Source organism: Anas platyrhynchos, chromosome 7, assembly GCF_047663525.1.
Source record: "Anas platyrhynchos isolate ZD024472 breed Pekin duck chromosome 7, IASCAAS_PekinDuck_T2T, whole genome shotgun sequence".
Taxonomy (NCBI): Eukaryota; Metazoa; Chordata; class Aves; order Anseriformes; family Anatidae; genus Anas; species Anas platyrhynchos.
Window position 1 is genome coordinate 39574329 of NC_092593.1, and position 26195 is coordinate 39600523.

The 26195-nt window shown below is 34.9% G+C and overlaps 2 protein-coding genes across 15 annotated transcripts in view; both read left to right on the top strand.

Moving 5' to 3' along the window:
* Nucleotides 1-881: 881 nt before the first annotated feature.
* Nucleotides 882-14670, top strand: SGO2 (shugoshin 2). Of its 9 annotated transcripts, none has more exons than XM_027461949.3 (10): nucleotides 885-2710; nucleotides 3060-3205; nucleotides 4589-4764; nucleotides 5130-5207; nucleotides 6074-6156; nucleotides 6572-6807; nucleotides 7353-7769; nucleotides 9162-9371; nucleotides 12468-12615; nucleotides 14225-14670. In XM_027461949.3, exons 2-10 carry the CDS (start codon nucleotides 3073-3075, stop codon nucleotides 14328-14330), a joined length of 1587 nt encoding a protein of 528 aa, XP_027317750.3. In that variant the 5' UTR covers nucleotides 885-2710; nucleotides 3060-3072; the 3' UTR covers nucleotides 14331-14670. The 9 variants fall into 9 exon arrangements, 8 of the variants coding, with proteins under 8 accessions (XP_027317750.3, XP_038038440.2, XP_071897458.1 ...); XM_038182512.2 differs by having other exon boundaries at nucleotides 889-2710; nucleotides 7353-8537; XR_011810815.1 differs by lacking the exon at nucleotides 14225-14670 and adding an exon at nucleotides 11356-11488 and having other exon boundaries at nucleotides 882-2710; nucleotides 7353-9371; nucleotides 12468-12606.
* Nucleotides 14671-19094: 4424 nt separating this feature from the next.
* Nucleotides 19095-26195, top strand: part of AOX1 (aldehyde oxidase 1) — a 44054-nt gene continuing 36953 nt past the window's right edge. For 2 of the 6 annotated variants that reach the window (XM_038182158.2, XM_038182161.2), the window contains exons 1-5: nucleotides 19096-19249; nucleotides 20773-20830; nucleotides 23423-23528; nucleotides 24754-24862; nucleotides 25440-25566. In XM_038182158.2, coding sequence (XP_038038086.2) covers nucleotides 19190-19249; nucleotides 20773-20830; nucleotides 23423-23528; nucleotides 24754-24862; nucleotides 25440-25566 — 460 coding nt within the window. In that variant the 5' untranslated portion in view covers nucleotides 19096-19189. Of the gene's footprint in view, nucleotides 19250-20772; nucleotides 20831-23422; nucleotides 23529-23554; nucleotides 23594-24753; nucleotides 24863-25439; nucleotides 25567-26195 lie in introns of those variants that run through there. The other 4 variants (XM_038182159.2, XM_038182162.2, XM_038182160.2 and 1 more) reach the window with 3 other exon arrangements.

A 26195-nucleotide genomic window follows, 5' to 3' on the forward strand; every position in this document is an offset into this window, starting at 1 on the left:
ACTCTAACTGGCATAAGTAGAAAGCAATTGTTAAGAAACTGTGAAGGCCATTAAAGAACAGAGTAAGGTATACTACAATAGCACTGATATTCTTTGGGGTACTTGTATTTTGGATTTTAAAAGATCTCTGAAATACTACAGGAATTCATACCCAAAAAGTAAACAGTATGAAAGAGTAATATTTCTTATAAAAGTGGTATATGGTGACCCTGTTCAAACAGAAAGCCTGCAAATAACTTAGTGCTTATAATGAGCCTAAGGAGGTTTTCCTCAGAGCTCTAAGGTAAGAACTATACACATTAACCACTCTGTTTTTCTTAGACTTGTGGTTATACAAGGGTATGTAAGACAGAAGGTCACATTTCATCATGCGGCCATAGCGTTGCTCCGTATCGACACGAATCAGATGAACACATTTCACAATTATGGATACAAATGCTAAATAACTAGTAACTGTACAAAATTTAACAGTGACAAACTCAGAGGTTCCACAAACTTTCTGGAAAGCATGACCTGACTGTGTAGAAAATACAATTAGAGGTAACAAAACCTAGAAAGTTAATAATATATTCTATTTGGTACCTGGAGCTTAGCAAGAATGCAGTTAACTTTACACTCCATAAGAAATGTGCCCATATTGTATTTAAATAGTTTATCTGTTTACCTAGCAAATATACTCAGTTATATATCAGCAATTCATACTGATATTTATCCTGCATAGTCCATTTTTTTAATTATTATTCAATATTTTATTTTAGAAGTGTTTCACCACCATATTTAAAACATTTAAAATGTCATCCACAAGTTTATTTACCAAAGGATCAAATTAAAGAATGCATAACAAATAATTGCAGAACAACTACATTTCCCACTGTGCAGTTAGCTATGTTAAAATAGTCTGGTCTATTACTACAGTTTGATTTTAAGAATACCAAAATATGTATATGTTACTGCAGTTTAAGTTATTTAGGGCCATGGTCTCGTAATTCAGACTTTCCTCTAGTCACAAGTGAATGGCTTTAAAGCAAAGAAGCGTCTAAGTCATGTTGCATCTAGTTGTAGTAGGAATATAATAAATTTTGTTTGAAATTGTGTTACTCAGATTTCCTTCTACTTAGAATTTGATTCTTTTTGTCTTAATTCTGATTTTATTTGAATGTCAGTTAAAGCTACAGTAAATATTTCACATTTCCTTTTTCTTAGCAACTCAGCATGTAACAGGTGCAGCAAAGGAAGAAAATACTATGCCGGGGCCAAGGATACTATGTGCTCTTTGAACATGACTTTGCTACAGAAGTACCCAGAAGCCAGGTCAGAACAGGTGCTTGAATTTCTGGCCTGTAGGTCCTTACCAGAAAGATGAAGAAAATTATGTTCTTTAATATTTGGTGCCTAATTAATTAGTAAGCATACAAGTTACATATTGACACTGAATTGTGATACAGACTGATAATTGCTGGATGTTAGACTTCCTCTAAAATAAGTGGGAATATATATAATAGATTATTTCTGTGGAATAATGGTGTCTGTTTGAACTGTATCTTTAGAAAGGACATAATGTGTGTTGTCCCATACTCACTGGGAATGGTTCATACATAGCAACTGCAGCTTAAATGTATCCATCATTATCAAGTTGCAAAGTAATTTAAGTTACTAGACTCAACTCTACCAAGATCTTTCTCAGAGGTGGATGTGTAGATACTTCTGCTCTTAATATTTATTTAAGGTATATAGGCTGTGAAACGTGGCAGTTTCAGGCTCTTCCCCATTTTGAGCAGCTGGCAATAAACTGGAGATTTTTAAATGTGACATGTTACAGTGTGGGAGTTCTTCAGCAAAGTTCAAAGGAAAGTATGACCACAGGCGGAATCACAACTTCTGATGTTTTAATTTAAGTTTATTGTCAGCAGTTCTGACATAAATATCAACTGCAATCACATTAGTGATTACTTCTTTAGGAGTTGGGACTATGGTGCAACTGAAGGAATGAAATGTCATGACTGGATCCACAGGAAAACAATACCTTCTGGAAAGCAAAAGGAAGTTAATTATATTAATGTAATTGTCTTTCTGTTCTTAAAGTTATATAAGTGTTGTGTTTTGTTTTGTTTTTCTATAATGCTACTGATACTTATTGTTTGATTGATTTGATTTACTTCATAGCACATGGTAATGTTAGCACATGATAATCTTTTTCGTAATAATTACTGGATCACAGAACCTTAATTATTCTCAGTGTTACAATGTATATACGACAACTTTTTGGTCGCTAAGTTTGCCACCTGCTCTTACTTCCGTGTATAGTTTTATTCGGCTGTCATTCAATGATTCCATTCTAAATAACTACATCATACAGGGGGTAGGGGGTAAGACTGAGCACGGGTCAGCCTGCAGGCCGCCGCCCCGCTGCTTCCAGGCGGGGCCGTTCACACTCCGTGGCTGTTGGGGGGCGCGAGCGGCTCGGCCAAACGGCTGCCAACCGGGCCAACCGGGGCTCGCGCAGCCGTTGGCGACCCCTGAGGCGAGGCGAGGCGGGAGCGGGCGCGCAGCCCCTCAGCGGCGAGGACGAGGGAGCCCCGAGGGGCGGCTGGCGGCGGGACCTGCCTCCAACAAGCGGTTTGCGGGGTCCTCTGGCCCGCGGATCTTGCGGATCGGTCTCTCTTGCTGTGTACTTGTATGTGTAGTTTTTCTGATGCTGTTTGTTTAAAAGGTTGTGCTTAAAATTTTTCCTGGCAGTGGTGATTGTCAAGTGGTGGAATTTTTATTTTTTTTTTGTAACCGCTACTTTTAAGCATAAATTAGGATAGATAACTTGAGGGAATGGACAAAAGCAAAAATCTGTCATCCTTTTAAGTTGTCATATTTGTTAGTTCAATTTGTTGCCACTGTGATACTGTGACTTAGATCTTGTGGAACGAATCATTAACTTGTTCGAATAAGTGAAGACTGAGATGATTTTTCCTCAACTTCATAGATAATAAATCCTGATAAGAGATAACGCAACTTACTATTTAAATAGTATCACGTATCATTTGGGGGTTCCTCTTGACAACTTGCAGGTTGATCTTTACGATGGATAAACAAGCAACTGCTAAGTTATCTACCACTTCAGATGCTGTTAAAAGGTGTATGAAGAGGGATAGAACATCACAAACTGCAAAACTGAATGCTTCTTTGGCATCTAAAATCAAAACTAAATTATTAAGTAAGTCTTGTTAAAATAAAACTGAAGCCATTTTACTATATTTAAAGTGTATGACTTCAGAAGTAATAGTAATTGTATTTAATGTGATTTGCTGAATCACAGCTGCTAAAAATGTATGTTGAGGATTTAAGGAGAGTCTGAAGGTTAAAACACGTGATTGTATGTTGATTATTTATCTAATTCTCTGAATATTTTCAGTGTTTGCTCTTTGGTGTGCTAGCATTTTATAAAGAACACACTCAAGTGCATTTCTAACATCCATGTCCTATTTATCTCGGACATCTAAAAACTGTGGTACCAAAAAGAGTAAGATCAATGACCTTGCATAGTACTTGAAATAGTATAGTACAGAAAATTCCCATTTGCAAAATGGGATTTATATCTTCATTGAGGCACTTATAGAAAGAAGGAATACTATAAATACTAATTGTGATTGTTGGGTTACAGGTCACAGAAGTAATAGCATAAGACAATGAATAAAAGTAGCTGTAGCAGACTTCAAGCTAACCTTTCTCCTTTTGGTACTGTAAAACAGTATCACACAGAATCACAGAATCTCTAGGTTGGAAGAGACCTCAAGATCATCGAGTCCAACCTCTGACCTAACACTAACAGTCCCCACTAAACCATATCCCTAAGCTCTACATCTAAACGTCTTTTGAAGACTTCCAGGGATGGTGACTCAACCACCTCCCTGGGCAGCCTGTTCCAACGTCTAACAACCCTTTCAGTAAAGAAATTCTTCCTAACATCTAACCTAAAACTCCCCTGGCGCAACTTTAGCCCGTTCCCCCTCGTCCTGTCACCAGGCACAAGGGAGAACAGGCCAACCCCCATCTCGCTAGAGCCTCCTTTAATATACTTATACAGAGTGATAAGGTCACCCCTGAGCCTCCTCTTCTCCAGGCTGAACAATGGCCAGGCTTATCTCTGTCTTACTTCAGAGTTAAAGCTAACTCTTTGTATACTATGAACATGAGACAAAATGTTCATCTTGGTAATATGCTGCATCACTGGAAAAAAAGTTCTTAAAAGGTTCAGTAACAGACATGAGTAAGCAGGTTTTCATTAGGACAGCAGGTGGTGTATTTTTAACTTAAAGCTTTTTTTCTTGCTGAAACAAGTTTTTGCTCAAAATGTTTGAACTTTTTAATTGTAAAATTTTATATATTTTTTTAGAAAGCTGGAAATGTTGTCATGCCAGAAAAACTATCCATTTTAAGATCCTTTCTTTTTTTTACTGTTGTGTCAAAATATATAGATAAAAATATTATTCTATAGTACTAATTCTAAGTATTATTCTATAGTACATAAAAAGAGGGTCTGGAACTGAAGCTGTTGAAAATGAAATTACCTGATTTTTTTTTTTTTTTTCTAATATAGATAACTCATCAATGTTTAAAGTATCTTTAAAACAAAATAATAAAGCATTAGCTCTGGCTTTGAGTGTGGAGAGAGAAAGTTCTCGGAAACTGAAGAAGGAGAAGCTTTTTCTTCAGAAGGAAGTAGAAAAGCTGCAGCTTTATAATACCTTGCTTCATCGGAAACTAAGCTGTTTGGTAAACTACAAATAATATTTAAAGATAGATCAGCTAAACCAAGCTTTCATCCTTTTTGGAAACATATTGCTCCTTAAAATGGTGATTTGAAACATTTACATTTATGAAGTTGTGTCATCTCATAGCAACTAATTGTTCATGTTTGATTTTTCTTTAATTTTTGTACTATTTTGTCAGTCGGTATATCTTTGTCCTTAGCTATTATAGTGTCACCTTCACTTTTGTATTTAAAGCTATTGAATATTAGTTTTAGCCCTTAAATGAGCTTGAAAATTACGGCATATGTATTTACCCTTATATCTTTTCTCTAAGAAAGGAAGATGTTTAAAAAGCTTCTTTAAATTACTTTTTCTTTTTGTATGCAGAATAAAACTCTTGTAGAAATAGAAGCATTTTTGAATGATAACCTTTTAGCTGCAATAGAAATAAGCAGTCTTCCTGAGGTAAGGTATTTTTTAAACAATTTTACCAGGATAATATTTTCAAAGAGTCTAAATGTCTGCAATGTTGGAATTAGATGCATTTTAAAACATTTACCCCTGTTGTTTGGTTTGGGGTGCAGCAATGTTCCACTTAAATCAATGGTGTTTTACTGTTGCAGGCACTAAAAATTTAGGATTTAATCTTGTTTACAAAGAATCTAAAAGTTATGTATCAGACCTGATGCAGTCACGTAACTTAAACAAACAAACAAACAAACAAACAAAAACGTTGCATAGTATTTCAGTAGGTGGCATTCTTCAAAGAGCTACTTGTCTTCCTTGCTGAAAGTTGGAATGAACTATGCTAGTCTAATAAAAACCTTGAATGTGGAAACCTTACCAGAAAACAGACTATGTTGGTCCTTGTGTCATGGCAAAATTACAGTTAAGTGATTATCTTCTGTTTTAGTATGGCTGTCTGGTATTAACAAACTATGTTTTTTATGATTTGTTCTAAAAAGTTGCATAGTATTAGCATTGCTGGGTGCATCTATATACCTAATGCACTTTGTTGCATTAATTGTATCTGTATGAACAAAATCTATACATTGTTTCGGGGTGTGAGTAGGATGAAGATTTTGATAAGTTTTACTACATTTTTTTTTCTTTAGAGCTGTTGTGTGTGCTTGAAGAAATATGTTATGCATGTTTTTATACAAATGTCTTATCTGCAAAAGTTATAATCAGGGAAGCAGTGAATATCATGCACCTTTCAGCAGTACTTCTGTTTTTTGTCTATTAATTTATATTTTTCCCGTGGATATTTCTAATAATACATAAGAGAATATTTAGCTGTTTCTACATCCTCACTGCTTTTCTTTTGAAAGAATCTTCAGAGTTTTCTTGCTCTGACAGATGGTCCAAGTAACTGTACTGATGACCAGTTGAAGAGTATGTCTCAGTCAGCTAGGTAAGTTGTATTCAATATGGCAGCTGTGAAGTGTCTGTAGGTTTTTATTTTTACGTTTTTACAATTAATCTTTGTATGTATTATATATGTATCTTTCTAGATATTTTTGAGGTAGTGAGAAATAATTTTGTCTAATTCAGAAATTACTATTTGCAACATAGAATGATTAGGGAAGATAGTGGTATGCAAACCTGTGTTTGAATAATTTGCTTCTTCATGGGATCTCACCAGCACAAAATGGATTCTGTATCATAAAAAATACATTTGCCCCTTGGATAGTACCAGAATTAAAGTGCATTTCATGCTTGAGTTCTTGTTTTCTGCTTCTATACATAACTAAAGGACTGCTTTAAACAATTGAATGTTATAGCATACAACATAATGAAATCTTCACAGTAAAATTCCCTCTTTTCAGCTCTGCAGGATTGCCTGTGAAGCTTCCTTTACTCACAGCATCTACTGGAAAACAGCAGGGTAGCCCTTCTGTGTATGAAATAACAAAATCTTCTGAAAGTACCACTACTTTGTCAAAGGACATGCATTCAGATCAAGTCAAGTTTGCATTATCATTGCCTTCTGGTAAAAATAATCAAAAGATAAATGAAGTAGACAAGGTGGAAACAAACAATGACAAAAATATAGTTTTAGAAGGTAAGATATATTTTCTGTACAGATAATTTAATATTATTATTTTTAGACCTAGCTGAGAATTAGTATTTAATAGTTCATAACTTGATGTATGATACAGAAGATAGAGTAAGATTCCTGAACTATCAAAAATTAATCAAAATAGAATGTTCATCCATAAATAGAGGTGTCCTGACAATCTCTTGTAGAATAACACAGATTAAATTCATAGAATCATAGAATCATTTAGGATGGAGTAGACCTCTAAGATTGTCTAGTCCAAGCTATAACAAAATTAATGTGAACAGGATAAAGTTTTGATAAGATAATGAAATAATAACTGCAGCACTCATAGAAAACAAGTACATTTTTATTTATACCTAACTTCAAAATTCCAAGTCTGGTAAAATGGGAACCTAGCTGTAATTAACTGAATTTTTAAGGACCAACCACAGAATGTGTGTATTCAGTAGAAAAATGCAGTTTGCCATTTTCCATGCTTTTATCTTACTCTGACAAATATATTCCTTTTTTCCCCAAGCTGCTGAAATTTCTGTTCTTCTTTGCAGAAAATCATTTACATGGAGAACTATACTACAATAGTGCATTCCTGACTCATATCAATAATACTCAATCTCTGAGACAGTCTGAGGAGCTTATAAAACAAAAAAATATTTCATTGCCATTCTGTGGAAATGTGCCTGAAAGAAGGAACCATGCAGCACTTTATAGGTCAAAACCTCAACCTAATATAAATGATTTGGATAAAAAATGTATCTCGGATATGCATCATCACGGTAGCAGCAGCCAAACCAATTACATGAATTTGCAGGGAAGTTCAAGTGGCTTGTCTCACATTATTCCTTCACCTCTTGAATTTAACAGTGAAGGTAACATAGAGTTTAAGTCAATGCTGCTTATTGACAAGACTAAACCTGAAGAAACCGTATATGATGCTGATATGGAGTTGACTGCCAGTGATGCAGGTGAGCTGCTCACAGTTACATCAAAAGACAAAGATAAGCTACATCAAAATAAAAACAATAATGCCAATTCTGATAAAATATTGGGAAATTTCAGAAGAGTAAAATATTCTAAAAATGATAAAGAGAAAATGAAAAGCAAGACTGAAGTCAGTTCAGATTTGTATGCAGAAGAAAGGCACACCAGGGCTGACAAGAGCAAAGTTTCAAAAATTACTGAGTCACAAACGCAGCTATTCCAAAGTCAGACAGAACAGCAACCTACGAAGAAATCTTTACAGAAGCAGAATTTGCCAAATACTAATGACTATTATGAAGCACAAAATTGTCCAAGTAAAACTAGAGATACTAGGACATGCCTAATTAAACTAGCACATCCAAGAAAAAAAGAACAAGAGAAAAATAAAGAAACTTTCTCAGAAACATATGAAGAATTGGAAACCAAAATAAAAGCAGACTCAGATTCATCTAATAGCAAGATCTCTTCTCAAGTTTATTGTGCTGAAAGTTTACTGTTTCAGGATAACACCTCTAATGTATTACCTTTACAGCAGGAATTTCCAAGTGAAAATGCAAAGCATATCAGACCACAAATAAACAGGAAACCCCTTCAAAACCCTTCTAAAATAATCACAGCAAAATGCTGTGGAGTGGAAAACGGGCAGTATGGAGAATATGGTTCAAAAATGTCTCAAACAGAGAGGTGCCAAGATGACAGAAAGAAAAAACAAGACCAGAAGAATACTATAAAGAGTAAATGCAATAAAAAAGGTAGTAACAGACAAAGAGAAAATAATAGTGTTCATAAAATTACTGAGGAAGCACATGGTAACAGTACTAATTTTTCACCAGGCAGATTAAAACGTACATTGGCAAAGGCTGGCCGTAAAGCATATATAATGCCAACAAAAGATCTTACACAGTTCTCACTTTGCAAAAGTGAAGAATTAAAAAATAAGGATACATTGTGCACACAGGCTGCTCATGGAAATAAAATAACTGAAACTCAGCAATCTCAGGTAGCTTTAATTACTCAGAATGGTGTAGCTATGAATATACCACAGGCTACCGCCTCTACACAACAAGTTGATGGCAATGTTAATGCATTAAAGGGGGTAGATTCCTCATCAATGACATGCAAAACCCCTAACACTAGTAATTCTTCTGAAAATCAAGTAAAGAACAAAGGGAGCTTTACTTCTGGTGTTATGGAGACCAGACCAGAAAAAAATTATTTCAGGCGTACTGATCAGGTACAGCTGAACATTTTGGATGACCATGAAGTCCCGCATAAGATAGATTCCTTTATGAGCAAATTAAAACCTACAGTTGAAAAATCAGAATATTTGAATTTCATACCTGTAGATTTTTCTAAGAATATGTCATTAAATACAGGTAGCCTTTTCCAGGAAGATCTTTCCAATTTGGAGCTCCAAGCTCTTGATAACCCTAAATTCCATTCTTCCGTCAACCTCTGCATGCTGAGAAACTCTGAAATCTGGGGGAAAAATAATCAAGATAAAGCACTGGATGTTGGAAAAGCAGAGCAAAAGGTGGATCGTATTTCTAGAGAGACTTTTGAAAAGACTCTGGCACCTGGTCATGGTAAGTACATGAAGGAGGGAAAAAAAGTGGCATTTTGAATTAGTTTCTGTCTGGAATTGTGGTAAGATACTTTCTCAATACTATCCTATTCTTATTTCTTGATAACAGTGGATAAAACAGGAGTGAAAAAGGGAAAGCTGAAAATCACTAAAATGATTCATTTATCAATCAAAATAGGCTTTAAAATTGTGGTAACTAATATTCCTATAATATACTGTAATATGTTCCAAGATAGCATTTTGTCATACACTTAAGTTAGTCTGCATTCTTGAGGAGCAGTTATATTTAGAGCCTGTATTCATTTTGCAAGAGAATGTGGTAGGATTCAGAAAGGTAGGGGTAAAAAGATAAAATAACTTGGTATTTTCATACAAGGGGAAGTAAGAGTGAACATTGTTACCGTCATAAATGGAGAACAGATGCAAGAGCTGTTTTCATTAACTGGACTTACAGGTTTCATATGTGTTTCTTTAAAAAATATTGCAAATCTACGCAAATTTTGAGACCTTTACAAAGAAAAAAAAAAAAAAAAAAAAAAAAAAGCTTGGAGCAGGTTTTCTCTAGAATCTACCTATGAGCAAACTTTCGTGTGACAGCCTACTTATTTATTTTGAATAAGATGCATTTAGTTGAAGGGAAAAAAAAAAGAAACACTTCAGTGTGGTCTGGAAGATAAGTTAGATTCTCTTGTTGTACATGAAAGTACTGTAAAGGAGCTATAGGAATGTATGACTATTCTGGAATTTAAATATGCTTTAAAATGTAGCTTGGTAGTTTCCTAGTATGAAGGCTCTATTTTATAAATTATTTTTTCCTCTCAACAAGTTCCTGTTTATTTCACTGTCCCTAAGAATGTGCTAACACATAGCCAGTTTCCTAGCTCAAATAAATAAATGGAATCCCAAGCCATTAAAGCAAATCTTGCTTTTGCTTCATTTGAACACTAGAATACTGGCTGAAAAAAAAACTCTTATTTTACATGACCGTAGAACAGGAGTATTGGCAGAATTAGAACACTGTGCAAGGTATTACTGCTGCTATTCTGCGGTTACAGCTTCTCATATTAAATTTATTTGGAATGTAGAAAAAGGATCCTGTATTTTTATTAGCTTTAATATTGGATTAGTACACCCTTGTGATCAGTAGTATCAAAGACTACTGTCATAAAATGAAGCAAGCTAATCGTTTGATCTTTGTCCACTTAAGCAGAACTGAAAAACCTATTCATTCTTCATCCTACATACAAGACCACATCTCGAATTAAAAGAAAGCAAGGAAAAGCCATCAATTCTGATGCCAGCTCTTCTGCATCACTACTGTGCTGTACTTAAAAAATATACCTTAAAAGTTTCCTGTAACAAAGGTCTTTGTACAGTTATGTATATGTCAACATGAATATTCACACTCAAAGCCATCGAGCTTGCCTAAATAATTTATACTCATATATGTATCAAAATTCTTCTGGTCATAAAGAAACTGAAATGATCTCTAACCTTTAGTTTTAGGAAAAGCTTGGAATAACATTTTACTTCCTATTTAAAACTAGTCCACATCAAGATTGATTTGAGGCAGCCAAACTCAAGATGTTTTTGATGGCTGGAGATCCCTCTCCCTTAAACTACATGAACTTCCTTAATCCACTTAATTCCTTCAAAGTACAATATTTTTCTTTTTGCTTTCATAAAACAGGAGTAACTTCCTGCAAGCAGCCCAAGTAACTTTACTTAGGAGAAAAGTTAGCAGAAATCCAATTAAGAACTTTTGATTTTTGTGTCTCTAATTAGTATATTTCAAAAAAAAAAAAAAAAAAATTGTAAAATGGTTGGTCTTATCCACTAATATATTTCACTTGATCTCAGCAAAGAATTCTTCTACAGGATAATGGTAATTCAGTGGTATTTGCGTGGCTATCAGTTCGGTTTGTGTGCTACAATGTACAAGATATTCAGTTGCTATTATAAAAAATAAAATCTTCAATTTTTAGCAGGTATATATATATTCAGTGGTATAATTTACTAGTCTTAAGATAAGCACAACAGAAAAGTCATCATTACTGGTGTGTGTTTGAATTTCCTTCGTGTGATCAATAGCATGCATTTTCTGCACCAGAATTTAAGGTGAGTAAAGACTTCAAGCTCAAGAAGTAAAAATAAGAGAGCTTTCATTTCAGTCCCGTTGAAAACTGCATCCAATATGTCCTCATCTGGATGCTGTAAACTTAAGATTTGATCTGTATTAGTGGAGAATGTATGCTCTTTGGAGAACTTTTAAGGCATACGGATTAAGGCTGTATTTATTTTATCTTGGATTGATGTCTGCATTAAATCTTGGTGCTTCTCAGACTGTGAACTATGAATAGTTTAGAATTTTTTGATACATGGACTAATGTAATAACTTTAATATTTCTTCCAAGTTATCTAAATATTTGTCTCCAAATTGAGTATTGATGTTTAGTCTGCATTCTGAGCTGATCTTAAAATATTACACAAAATTGACACAAATAGTGCTTCTTCCACCAAGGCTGGTTACTTCTTAATAGAGTATTCCTCTTTGACGTGTTGTGATTAAAAATACAAGGCATTGTAAATAATTCTGTAGTATATAGTTTTGACAATAAGGATCCTCACTTAATCACCTTGCTGTGCTCATTTTGCATACATGTTCATAGAGCAGGAACAAAATTGAAAAATTTAGTCACCCATAGATTACCCTTGTTCAGGTTGATCTTCAGGTTATACATAATATTCCCTCCACCTGCATTAAAGCCTTGAGATGTGTGCAATTTTACTTTAACAACTTTGTGAAGTCTTAAGCAGCCAGCTGCATATTACAGTGTTTCTGGGATTTGAGTCTGTCTCTTGATTCTGTCCCAAGAGCCATGGTAGACCTCAAACAGCTCCAAACTAGGATAAATTGAACGCTGTTGTAGTTCCCTCTCCTTCGATCATGTACCATTCCTTGCAGAACATTTTCAGAGGAAGAACAGTGACCAAAATACCTGAATTAGGAAATAAAAACAAAAAATAATGAGTTGAAAATTTACTTAATGATTCAGAAAATATTTGAAATGAAACATCTAAACTGCTATATTCACAGGGAGAACAGCTTTTCAAGATCTGACAAATACCAGTGTATGTTCTCATGCTTCTTTACCTACATGCCCTAAAGTTTTAGAAGAAAATTCAGCAGCACCAGCTAGAGGAGGAAGACCCAAAATTTGCTACAAAGAGCCCGGTCTAAGATGGCAAGTATCTGTAAATTAGAGCAGAGGTTGTATTTACTTCTAGAACATAACTTAATAAACATTTACTATTCAAACACACAAAAAAATATTTTTAAAAAAATATTGTTTCCAAACTGGAGTGGACAGATACTACAGTGTAAATGTAAAATGTTTCCTGTTAGTGTGTCAGGGTTTTCAGGTGCTAGAGACAGCAATATATCTAGCTTATTATTTAACATTTTATTCTAGTAGTGAATGATGATGAATTCTTAATGTTTATCATGACATAAACCCATTTAAAGGTGAATAACTGTAAATCTTAAATATAAACTGCCATAATAAAGTCCTTGTAGCATTGTTAAGTGGAAGATAATGTGCGTACTAATATTATGTTATTCATTTATTTTGCTTTAACTAAGTAAGAATATAGCTATATCTGATGATAAATATATAGTTATATCTAATGTAAGAAATCATTTGAGTTTAAAATATTATAATTAGATAGTTAGATACCTATATCAGTGTTCTTACTGAATTTAGTGGCACAATATTTCCAAGATTTTGAAAAGATATGCCATAGATTATATAATATTAATCGAAATTTACAAGAGGATTTCAGAGTCAAACTTCCATTAAGAAAATTCATATATTTGCGGTTATGTGAATACACCTAAGTACTGATGGAACATTAAGTTGAAAATAAGTTCTGAAAATATTCAGAAAGCTTTTTGGCACCAGGTTTAAATATATATATATATATATATATATATAAATATTACTTTAAAGAATAATTATGCTATGTTGTATGTTTTAGTAGATTGCATATTCATTAGCTAAAGACAGTATCAAGATTTCCCCATCATGGTCTTGAGAGTGAAAGGATTATAGTAATTTATTTTACCAGGGTGCAAAAGGAATATGCTGGTGAAACTGGGAGAAGAAAATAAACCCACAATCTGAAAAAAAAAAAATCAGTGTTTTCTTACACACAAAAATATTTATTTCCATAAGTAAGTAAACAATTGAAACAGTGAGATCGAAGACAAATAGTAACTAAAAGCAAAGAATTGAATTTTCTTTTTACCACTTTTGTTTTTTTTCAGAAATATTTTTTCCATAAAGTTAGCAAAACAAAGGCAAAGGGATAAGAGTTGGATTTTTCTTTTACTAATTTTAATTGGATGCTAAAAAGATGGTGTGATGTTATGCCATTGACACATTCACCTGTTAGATCTCACAATGATAAGGTTTTATATTTCTGGAAAGAGGCAATGAAACAATAACAGGAAAAAAGAAATGGATTTCACTTGGGATTTTAGATTTATCCCCTACGTATATTTTATTTTTAAGTGTTCTCTCCCATGTAGATATTACGACGTATTTGGTTTGTCCTTTTTTAATTTTGTCTTCTAGGAGTTATGAGAATGCATGTTTATATGATACATATGACACATAACAAGACCAAGACTTTTAGCATTATTTTGAAAAATAGTATTTGTTTTCTAGATATTTAATTTCTTTAGTGTATTAATTTTTCCATGAGATTATTTACAATTTGGAATTGTTATTATAATTGCATAGATTTTTTTGGTGATTTTTATATGGTGTTTTCTATTTCTTTTGTTTACAGCAAATTAAGGCGTGGGGATCCGTTTACAGATACGCAATTTCTGCATTTCCCAGTTTATAAAGTAAAAAATAGAAGAAGTTTTAAAAGTAAATCAAAAATCATTTGAAGAAGACAGGAGAAATGCCTTTATGAACAGTACTTCTAAAATGGGTACTTTTTTTTCAGAAAGTAAAAAAAAATAAAAATGTAGTATAGAATGTTTACTTGGTTTTGATTGATGGAGGTAAAACAAAGCCTTCCAAAGAAGTGAGATTTCTTGGAAAGGATTCCCTATATAAAGTGCACAGAATTCTTCACTAAGGAAAACAAATGCAGATTAGACTCCATTATTGTGTTTTACTTTTTTGGTCTGTAATTTATAAACTCTTCAAAGTGTTTGCAGCACTTACTAATTTGTAAGAAAAGTGTAAGTTTCTATGAGAATAAAAATAAATCACATTTGGAAATTTCTGTGATTTCGTCATATTTACCATGAGCAGAATCATTTCTCAATGCTAGTTGGATCAGGCCAAGCATCGCAAGCTTTGATAAATCTGAAACTGATGGAAAGAGTAGTTTGTGATAATTGTTTTGTTTTGTTTTGCTTTTTGGCAGAATCGTTAAAATTTGAATGCGTTCTTATTTTTAGGAACATTAGACAGAAACCCAGTGTCCTGCATATGTGTTAGAGGCAACTAGAAAGAATATAGCATTGCAGTAGAAATTCAGTAGTAAATAACATCCAAAGCAGTGCTGAGTATCCAGTTGAGAGTGTGATAATGAGACAAATACTACAAGCACATCATATAATTCAGCTATCAGGTTTTTATATTATTTCCCCTCTGGTTCATCATCAGTCACTTCAGAATTTGGTAACACATTGTCGTCGGACAAACAATTTTATGGTATTATCTGAGTTGTAGATGCAGTCAGCCACATGTTATAGCCCACAGTTTACACAACTTTTATGGATTATGTTGGATAAAGGTTCAGGTTCACTTTGAAAAAAAAGTGGTTCCAAAGCTCATTTTTAATGAGATGCAAATAAATTATCTTCTTTGATTACAGAAAGTGTTTTTTTCACACAATGTACAGTTAAACTGAGGAATTCCTTACAACAGGAGTAGATGTTGTTAGTTTACATGGGTTTAAATATTGATCACTCTAATTAACAGAAGAAAAATACATGAGGAATTAGCAGAAATGCCATTTTATACCTTTTCTAAGGGTATTCACTATTGAAACCTTGAGAGACTGCTCATTTCTTTGATAAGTTAGACCTTTGATCTGATCTGGTATACCTCTAAGTAACTAGTACTCTTAAATTTATAATGCATACAATGCGTACACTTAAAAAACAAAACAACAACAACAACAAAAAAAACAGTACTCTTCATATTTCATTGTAGCATCCATTGGAACCTAAGTAGGTGATGGAGTGATGGAGAAAATCCTCATGGAAACCATTTCCATACATGTTAAAGATTCAAGATGTTGAGAGTATTCAGCATGGATTTATGTAGGGAGGATCTTGCTGAATTGAGCTGATAACCTTCTACAATTAGATGATTAGCTTGGTGTGTGAGAGGACAGAAGTAAATGATCTTTACCTCAAATTTTTAGGGCTTTTGACAGCAATTTTTTTTCAGAATGCTCAGCAAACAAGTCTTTTTCATTCTGAAATGTACTGTGTATGTCACTACATTAGCAAAATCATTTTGAAGAGGTGCAGATATGGATGGAATGATAGATTCTGTCCTCATTCAATATTATTAAAGAAAGAATTACAATATTATACATTCTTTCCTTTTATTATTATTTTCTTCACAGTTTATAATTGTTTCCTTTTTAACTGAAATGCTTTTGCTAGCCTTCTCTCTGTGTATCAACATCATTAGGTATGTCATTATTTTTTTTAGAAATCCAAAGAAGTATTTGTTACAACTCATGTACTTTACTGGCAATGCAGCAGCAAAATGCAGGTGGTTTTTTTTGTTTGATTGATTGTTTGTTTTTGTTATTTTTTTATGGTTTGTCTTTATTGTCTGTGGTTTGAGAGCTAGAAAAAGAAACATGCTTTTTTTCTCTGGAAAAAAAAATATTATTGGAGATTGTCTTATTTCTTTTTTTTCAGTGAAGGTCCTGCTGTTCTATACAGTCTCAGATACTACCAGCTGGACTGGTATAGTATTTCACGTAATTTTCAATAAAACTGTAAGGCCTAGACTTTATGCCTTAGTTTCTTCAATTCCATTCAGTACAGATAACATTCAGAATAACAAAAGATAAAGAAAGTGGCCTGAAGATGAGCAGAAATTACTTGAAATAATTCTGAAATCATATCACTGTTGCTTCTGCTCTTGTTTCATTGTTCTCTCCATCCCAACAGCTTTTGTTGCTCAAGTTGATATTACATACAGGGATATCATGTACTCTGCTATCATCTAAGATCTGGTTTGTTATTTGTTTTACAAAATAGCAAAATAGTCACTCACTTTAGGCACTAGATAAATTGTTACATTGTCTGTTGAGTCTTCACTGAATGTGCTTCTTCTAGATAAGTTAATACAGTAGAAGCTCTTGCTGGGATGGGAAAAATTGATGTTAAAACAGCTCATAATATTCCAGATTAAAACACCTCTGTACCTGTCACAGGAATTAAGATTTTTGATGAGAATAGGGTACTTTGGACTTTTTTCTATAGCTTCAAAGTTGTTTTTTTTTTTTCTCATGTTTATTTTATTTATTTATTTATTTTAGATTTTATAGTTTACCACTGAAAGATTTTCGTTGTTTTAAAATTTATTTAATCACTTCAGTATATTTAAATTAAACAGGAAAAGGAGACTGATTCAATAAACCCTTATTGGTACAAGTATCCCTTACAAATGCCTACAACATCTTGAAGTTACTGAAGACTATTTTGTGAGTGCAAGTTTATGCAAAACTTCCATTGGCGTTATGATTCATATATTGTTGGAATTTATCACAATTTAAAATTACCTTTGGAGACTTAATTGTTAGAAAGCAATAGCAGTTCACATAGCTCATTTTTTTCTGCAGGAACACGTGTCCTTTAAAAAAGCAGGAGATATGTCTTGCTGTTTGAATGTACCTTAACAAAATCAAGTAAATAAATTGTGTGATTAGCTCTAACCATCAAGAAAAAAAGCAACTTGTAACTTTGGGAGGAGATATATGCAGTACTAATTAGATGGATTTACATAGAATTCCCCTCGTACATACAATGTAACTGAAAATACATATGTAATATACTTGTATTTTCTTTTTCTGAGGAAAGTACAGTGCAAGAGGAAGACAATATGAACATTTCACAATTGAAAAAATACCAGGTATGTAATCAGCAAATGAACTTAAATTCAAAACATTCTGTAAGAGAAATAGTAAGAGAAAATACACTTTTAATATTATGCTGCATTTAAAAATGTATATTATTTACATACATCATATAAAATAATTCAGTATCTTCAAAGGAATAAGTTTGTCTTTTCTTATATGTTCTGATTCCAGCATCCTACATTTAACAGTATATAATAATTTCAGTGAAAGTTAGCAAGAAACATGTCATTGTAAGACAGAGGCCTGGCAAACTGTAATATACTGAAAAGGAATGATTATCCCATGAAGTAGGTAATATTTCATTGTACTAAATATGAAGTAGGGCAGTAAATATTGTAAAGCATCACTTACTAGGGACTGAAACTAGGTGATGCATTATTCAAAGCTTGTGCATGTAAAGCTTTATTTGGTATTGTTAAATATCAAGACTTCATAAAATCTTTTAGTTTCTATGGGATTTGAAAGTTCATTTTCAGAGGTTTTTTAATATTTATAGAAGAAAACTAAAGTTTATGAATCAGAATTTTCCAGAATATCAGTAAAAACTATCCATAAAGAAGATAAGACCACCACAGAGGTTCTCATAAAGGGTTAGTGTATTCACCACATATACAACTTTCTGCAACACTGACTTTTTAGAATACATGAATATAACAGTCTAGGTGGGAAGATGCAAGCCTGTAACGTCTTCTGAACATGAATTTCATAACTGATTCTTCCTTTGTCTCCTCTTAAGGGGAAAATCACTAGTTGCATCTATTTTACAGAAATCAAAATGTAGAGTCAGACTGAAATAATAATAACAAAGAAGCATCATTTTAAAACGTCCTACACAGGGTGCATCCCATGTAACAACTGAAGTTACATAGTTCTTCAGTAACTCGTGGATGAATATGCTCGCTCATCAGAGGAATCAGGACTCTCTCCTTCCCTTAAATCGCTGTGCTCTACGTCTGGCATCAGTCTGAAATACCTGAGTTTTATTGAGAGACAGTTATGTTCAAGTAGAAATGGTTGTTGTTTTTAAAAATAACAATAAGTCTAACAGTTACCTCTTATCTGAACAATGTCTAATCACCTGTCCTGAACTCAGCCTGGCATGTGCATGTGCAAACCCTATGCTGAACAGTTCAGGGAAGAAGAATCTGGCTGCAGTTTGCCATCCTCCCTTTGGTTCACAAGAGCATCTTCTTGTCCTTGCAATTCAGAATATGGAATATTCTTCAAGTTGGCTCCCTACAGTTCAAAATCAAAGACCTTACAGCATCATTACTTAAAACAAGGTCCTCCAGTTGATGCCTTATAGTCTCTTCTGTCTCTTTCAGGTAAGATTTTTTTTTTTTTTTAATATAAATAATACAACACATTGGAATTAATCAGGATAAAGTATTCCCGAGCCTCCATTTGAAAGTTTTCTAAAATAGCTGCAGAATTTCATTTAATTCAAACTTTTTATTTACACATTCTGAACTCCCTGGAGAGTTCCTGCTCTGAGTTTTGCAGCCCCGGTTCTGAAGGTGCCTCCCCCAGTTCCCGCCTCTGTGTCCACCCCGTTGCTGCGCGGCTCCGCCCCAGCCTGCCGAAGGGCTCCCCAGCTGCCGCTGAAAGTTCTGAGGCTGGAATACGATGTCCTTGCAAGGAGCAGCAGGGGCTGACGAGCTCATTTTCTATGTGAATGGCAGGAAGGTAAGTGCTGCTGTGAGGAGGAGCGGAGAAAGAGCGGTTGCCGTTCCAGAAGTAACCCTGAATGGTGTGGGCACAAATGAGATCTGGTTTCCTCAGACTTAGAGGAGGCTGCAGCCCGTGGAGAACCCACACCAGAGCAGGGGCCGGGCCGGAGCTGTAGGCCCTGGAGGAGCCCACGCAGGAGCAGGGGATCTGGGGGGATCTGCTGTCCATGGGGGACCCATGTTGGAACAGTTTGCTCCTGATGGATGTCCCCCATGGTACAGACCCATATGGGAGCATTTCTTTCCTGTGGGAAGCCATGCAGGATCGGTTCAGGAAGAATGGCATCCTGTGGGATGGACCCCACATGGAGCAGGGGCAGAAAGTGACCATGAAGGAGTGGTAGAGGCAAAGTGCTGCAGACTGACTGCAGCACCCATTCCCCTTTGCCTTGTGCCACTTGGGGGGAGGAAGTAGAAGAGGGTGGATGACAGGAAGGTGTTTTTAGTTTGTTTTCTTTGTTTCTCAGTTCTCTAGCTTGTTAGGAATAGGTGATAAATTTCTCTAATCTCCCAGTACCAAGTCTGTTTTGCCCCTGACAATTGGTAAGTGATCTCCCTGTCCTTATCTCAACCCTTGAGCCCATATTTTCTCCCAATTTCCCTTTGAGGAGGGGGAGTGAGAGAGTGGCTGTGGTATAGTTCAGCTGCACAGCAAGGTAAATCCACAATGTGGTTAAAACATTCCACAGCGCTGTTGAGTTTTGGGGGAAAAAACTTCAAAGTGAAGTGGGCTTTAAACTGGCTATCAAATTTAGGTAGTGAGCAAACTAGTTTTTCATTTGTAGGTGCCTAGCTTTTCATTTTCAGTGTTTGTTGGAGAAGAGATGCACAGAATAACACCAGCAAGTCAGCAAGACCCAAGTGCCAAAATCTGGACTAATGGCCATCATAACGATAATACTGCAAGAGCAAAATTAAGCTTGGTATTGATTCAATGTAACTGGAAGGAAATAGCCGATTCTAAGCAGTGGAATAAACAATCCTCTAATGAAATAAGAATGTAGGCATTTCTGATGCTCTGGTTTTGGTCTATTAAGGCAAGTGCAGGTTTATGTAAATAAAACTGGATGAAAAGTGATTCCTGCTGATACCCTTAGAGGTATCCTCTACTGTTCATCCCAGTAGGTTAAAGTACCAGAGAGACTCTAAAATCTGCAAATCATTAATTCTTTGTGCTATGCTACCTTTATTGTACCAAAGTTCTATCCCATTTTTATTTTTAGTATGGTTGAAGGTCAATTCCCTCAGCATGACCTTTCAAGTAAGCAGCATTTATTTTTAGTAGATCCTGGAATCATTATCTGTCTGAAGAATTTTTTACAAGTCCAAACTCTCCTGTGGGCATTGCAATAGGGGTAGTTCTATGAGAGGAAACCAGAGAAGGACTTTTTTCTGGCTTTGTGGGAATGTACTCTGTACCCTGAATTTTGAAAAGTTTTGCTTTCTTAGTTAGAGATTGGTTTTCATTTCTTACTGTAGATAATAGAGAAACATGCTGATCCTGAACAGATGCTGCTGTCTTATCTGCGAAAGAGACGTATCCTTTTCTTGTTTTTTCTTGAAGTCACTCAGTTGAAAGTCTTATTAGAGCAAAATTCTCATAAATAATTAAAAGTTCATTTACGAGCTTAAAGAAGCTGTGACTTCCTTAAGATAAAGCAACCATATTAAATGATGTCCTTCTTAAGCCACATACTCTTCAGTGAGCTACTGTACTTTTTTTTTTTTGGCCTAGTTTCCTAAACAAATAAGAGCTATGCTATTTATCACTGTGTGCATGTGTGTATTTATCTGTTTGATTCTAAGAACCTTTTGGCTAGTGTGAATAAAACTTGACAGAGTAGGCGTCTCCAAATTGTGTAAAAGTCTCTTTGTGGAAAGAGGAAAGACCTTGTGATGAGAGCCTAAGTCTGTTGGAATTTTGAAGTAATCTGTTAACTTCTTATGAGAAGCATTCCAAACAGATTTCTAAACCTTAAAAACAAACAAAAAACAGGTCTTAACAGCAAGTAAATATGAACAAGTATGAATTTTTAAAATGGGAGGAAAGAAAATATATAAAGCAGAAGTTGAAAGAGCTAGAGCTTACACCCTGCCTGCCATTATTTTTTTTTCCCAAATTTCTCTCCTGTCTTGGTCTGTCCGCATCTCAGTGGCTTTCTCTGTTGCTACAAATTCTGCAGCAGTTGCTCTGATCTTTTCCTCTATTTTTATTTGCCTTTTCTGAGGCTTGTTTATATGTCTGATTTCAACTGTTAACAGTTTTCCAGAACCTGCTGTGCCACAGGCTTATTCCCAGTATTCATGAAGCTGTTTTGTACTGTTGAGTAACACATTATGTGTAGGGACTGTCATCCAGGAGCATGGACCAAATGTGAGAGAGCAGAATCTTCCCTGTTTGGCAGGTTCCTAGGCTGTCTCCTGAAACATATTACCAGAGAGCAAAATGACATATACCATACACTAGAGAATTCACACAACAGAATGTTTTTATAAACTTTAAATTTTTAGAAGAAATACTTAAGTTGAAACATCTTCATTACTGATCAGTCATAAGGAGGAGTCTGGTGAAGAATAGGTCGCTGTAGTTCTGGTAATTAGGAAATTAATGTTCATTAACTTGTAACAACTTCAAGCTCCATTGAGCTATAAAACATGGCTCCATACCAGTTCTATCACAGGAGTTGTATTTCATTTGTTAAAGCACATTTGTGAGTGAGATTATCTAGGTCCCATACATATGCTGCACTGACTTGCTCTGACACCTTGAAAAATCGTTTAACCTTACTGTATTTTTGTAGTCTCCTTATAAATAAGGATAAGATTAACTTGTTTTCTGGAGCTAGTAGGGTTTTACCCTACAATTTAAATTTCGGCTTATTCTTGTATTCTGATGCTTATGTCTGTATAATAGTGTGTTATTCTCTAAGATGTACCTGTACGACTGTGCCTGAGACCACTCAGGTAGCCAGACTTGAGGTACTGATTCTTTTCACAGCAAACTTCCACACATAGTGAGCTAATTTAACTAGGATGACAGCTAATTTCTTAAACAGCCAAAAATGAATGGCAGGGAGCAAAAATATAGGTCAGAAATAACTTATGCTGATGGCTGCCAAAATTTGTATAATCCGAAATGACTGAGTATGAGGAAATTTAGTGTCTTCCAGTAATGTGTTTTATAATTGCAACATACAATATAATACTTCACTAAGCATCCTGACATCTTTTATTTATTTATTTATTTATTTATTTATTTATTTTGGCTAAATGCCATAGAAATCAGCATATTGGAATACTGTTAATAACTGTAAGGCCCAGTGTAAATTAGCAAATAAATAGAAGAGTAAGAAGGAAAGAGACTGTATCTTAAAATGTACTGGTTATATCTGACAGGCTAGGATGTTAGTGAAAGGGCTCTCTAAAGCATTTTGCAGTGGAAAAAGTAGTAGAGCTTAATTGGGTGAGACCTTAAAACAATGTATGTGTGTCAGAGCATTATTTCAAGTGAAGAGTGCTAACTCCCACGTTGACGAACAACTTTTCACAACACATTGTTAAAAGCAAAGGCAGCTTGTTTTCCCCTCCATCATTCCATGCTCCTGGCAGAAAGCTCTCTTCCTGCAACTTATGCCAACTGTGACATTCCTCAGACCTCTCTGTGTACTAATTCCACTCGCTAGACCAGCAGAAAAGTGACCCAGGAAAAACAGAGGGTAGCTATCAGCTGGATTAGTGACTCGGTCGAATTGGTGCAAGAGGTCTTGTTTTTTTCCAGTTACTTTTCCAGTGGCACTTCTGGGAAAACTTTGGATATTGGTTTTAGTGTCCTGCTGGATATATAACTAGTTTGCCCGTTACAAGTTTTTTCTTTTCATGTTTTCACTTGTAAAACTTTTTCACGTACTGTTTCTGACTCAATTTACTCCTTCAAAAGAATTTGTTTTTCCTTATCTTCAATCTTATTGTCACTGAAAATTTTAATCATGTATAAGAAAGAATCCAATATATATGCTATTGTATCTAACCAATTATATATTCCATAAAAGTTCAGGAAAAAAAAGATGGTCCTCAAGCTTTATAGAAGAATAAAGGCCAAAATGAAACTTTTTTTTTTCCCTACTGGTAGCACTTTCAGTCCATCTTACAGGAACTAAGTATGGCTGTGGAGGAGGTGGCTGTGGTGCCTGTACGGTGATGATATCAACTTATGAACCAGCTTCAAAGAAGATACGGTATCCTTAACAGAAAATTTGTAAAGCTTTATGCAAAATTTTATGACTGTAAATGCAGTTTCCAGGTATGAAACTTGAAAAACAAACAAACAAACAAAAACATTTGTAATGTATGTGTTTATTAGTAAAAGAATCCAAAAGGAAGAGCCGCTTTAATCCAAAGAAGGACACGGTTTTAAAAAAAATCAACTGTTCATTCAGCTGTAAATTTGTTGAAATGCTTAATTTGCTAATACAACCTGACAGCTGCTGTGAGGAGTTTTCTCTTTAGGAAGTGCTAATTTAACATCCTTTGTGCTGACCACAGGGACATAGCTTCTCCCTGCAGTTCTGTCATATAAGTCATGGGAGAATAGGGCAGCCAGAAGTGTGAGTTGGATCAGCCCAGCCCTCTAATACTTAACTCCCTCTCCTTGCCCAAAAGAGATTTCAAAACTCAATAGCAGTTTTGTTAAACTAAAAGCAGGAATAAATTAAATTGAAATTGAAAAAACTTTAATCAAATTGTTTAGTACTAACTGTCATTGTCAACGGAGCATCTTTTCAGGTGTGTGTGGGGGGGAAGATATCAAAATGTTCTAGTTGTTCCTTTAGACAATTATGTTATGTTGGAGTACAATGTAAATAAAATGTTTAATGTTATTTTAAGTGTTAAATTAGAAAAACTATAATGATGCTACCGAAAAGAAACATTTCAACTATAGTAAAACAAAGCATTTTATTGTTAATGACAAAAAGCTTTACAGAATTTTGTTTTGGTACATTGTTCCTATTTGGAAGGATTTTTATTTTTTTTTTAGAAGGATTTTTATTTTTTTTACATTAGAATTTCCTTTGGATCAGAAACTTGGATTTCAAATTATCAGCAATAATTTTTTTCTTTTTTCAGAGGACTACACCAACTCTCCCTTCCCCACTTTCTTCACCCAAAACACACTTGAAAGGTTGATTGTGAGCAGGAAAAATGAGAGGGCAGTTAGAAAAGACTGAAGTATTAGGGAAGATGTAAATTCTCCAAAACCGTCAATATTATGTCCTTGTAAGTACAGTACATGTAAGTACTGGGGACAAGAAACCCAGCTAGTAAGTAATCTCTTCTATAGCGCTTACTCTTCTGTCATTCCAAATGATGGTAATGGCTTTGTAAGTAAAAACTAAGTCTTACTTTACCACAAAATAATATTCAGATGTGTTTAAGTTCTTTATTCCCCTTAATGCTCCGAAGTCACTACTCAGCAAATGCATGCTTGCTTCCTATTTGCTCCTTGTATGGTGTGGCGGTCACCACAGTGGAAGGTGTTGGAAGTACAAAAAGCAGGGTTCATCCAGTTCAGGTGAGAACGCATTATCATTGTGTAAGAAGATTATTGATTTCTTCCTTTGATTGGGCTGGCTTGAGTGGCAGTGCATGGGAATCAGGGCATGGATATTTCACGTCACTTATACCCCCTGATAATGGATAACAGAATAAAACACAAGTTTCTGATGGTTGGTTGATCAAGACTGACGATGTGTAGCTCATGATGGACCTTGCAGTAATACTGACACCCTGATCACATAGTTGGTACATAAGAATTGTTGGAGTGAATCAGGCTTACCATTCCATTTGAGGTAATGGTACACCTTGGACAATGCCCTTTAGCTGATGTTTTAGTATGGAAGCAAAAAAGGCAAAAGCCCACTGAATGTTAATTAGCTTCCTTGGTGATGTGTGCTAGGGTTTCACGCCCAAAATAATTACTCTTATTTGAGTATTAATAATTACTCTTATTTTGAGCTTAAATTGTTTTCCTTTATAAGTCTGATTTACCATCAAGAAAGCATTTAGTGTGGGTTTCCTATGTGTGAGAGAGTTTATTCGAAAGTGTGAAGTACATTGAGAGGAGTTCCATTTGTGGTGTTTTATTTCAGGAAAGGCTTGCCAAGTGCCATGGCTCCCAGTGTGGTTTCTGTACCCCTGGAATGGTGATGTCCATATACACATTACTAAGAAACTACCCAGAACCAACTTCAGAGCAGATGACTGCAGCTCTGGCTGGTAAATATTGCCACTTCTAATTTGTAGGTATGTCATTGAACCATTTTCTTCTGATACTTTGCATACACGAGTGCAAATCTGTGTGAGTACACATGCATGTGTGTACTCTAGATTGCACTTCCCAGCAGAGTTGCTATTGGACACTGACATTTTATTTCCTGTCATTCTTTTATCCTGGAACATGAATCATGGAGCTGTGGGTTGCTCAGGGACAGGTGTTCAAAATATCCTCATATGTATCGTCTGAAATGTTTTAAATCAGATGCACAAAAACGACAGTACACTGGAGAAGAAGCTGCCCCTGAAAGTTTCTAAGATACTATTACATCTGGAGTTGAGAATGTCATAAATCTCACAGGAAGAGGGTCCCTTTGTGGTAGCAATAAAACAGTTAAATAAGGTAGAGATGTATGCATGCCATCTTCACTAAGGGCAAACGTGAACATTTTTTGCAGGTAAAATACATTTTTTGTTATGCTGTGGAGTTATAATGGACTCAGACATTTCATGTTAGTATGAGATGACCTAGATGGAGATACAATGCTAAGCTTCACTATTAAAAATAGATCAGGGGAAAGGAAAAACATTTTGAGTGGGTACTTATCTCTTCTTTCCTGTTTGCTAAGATG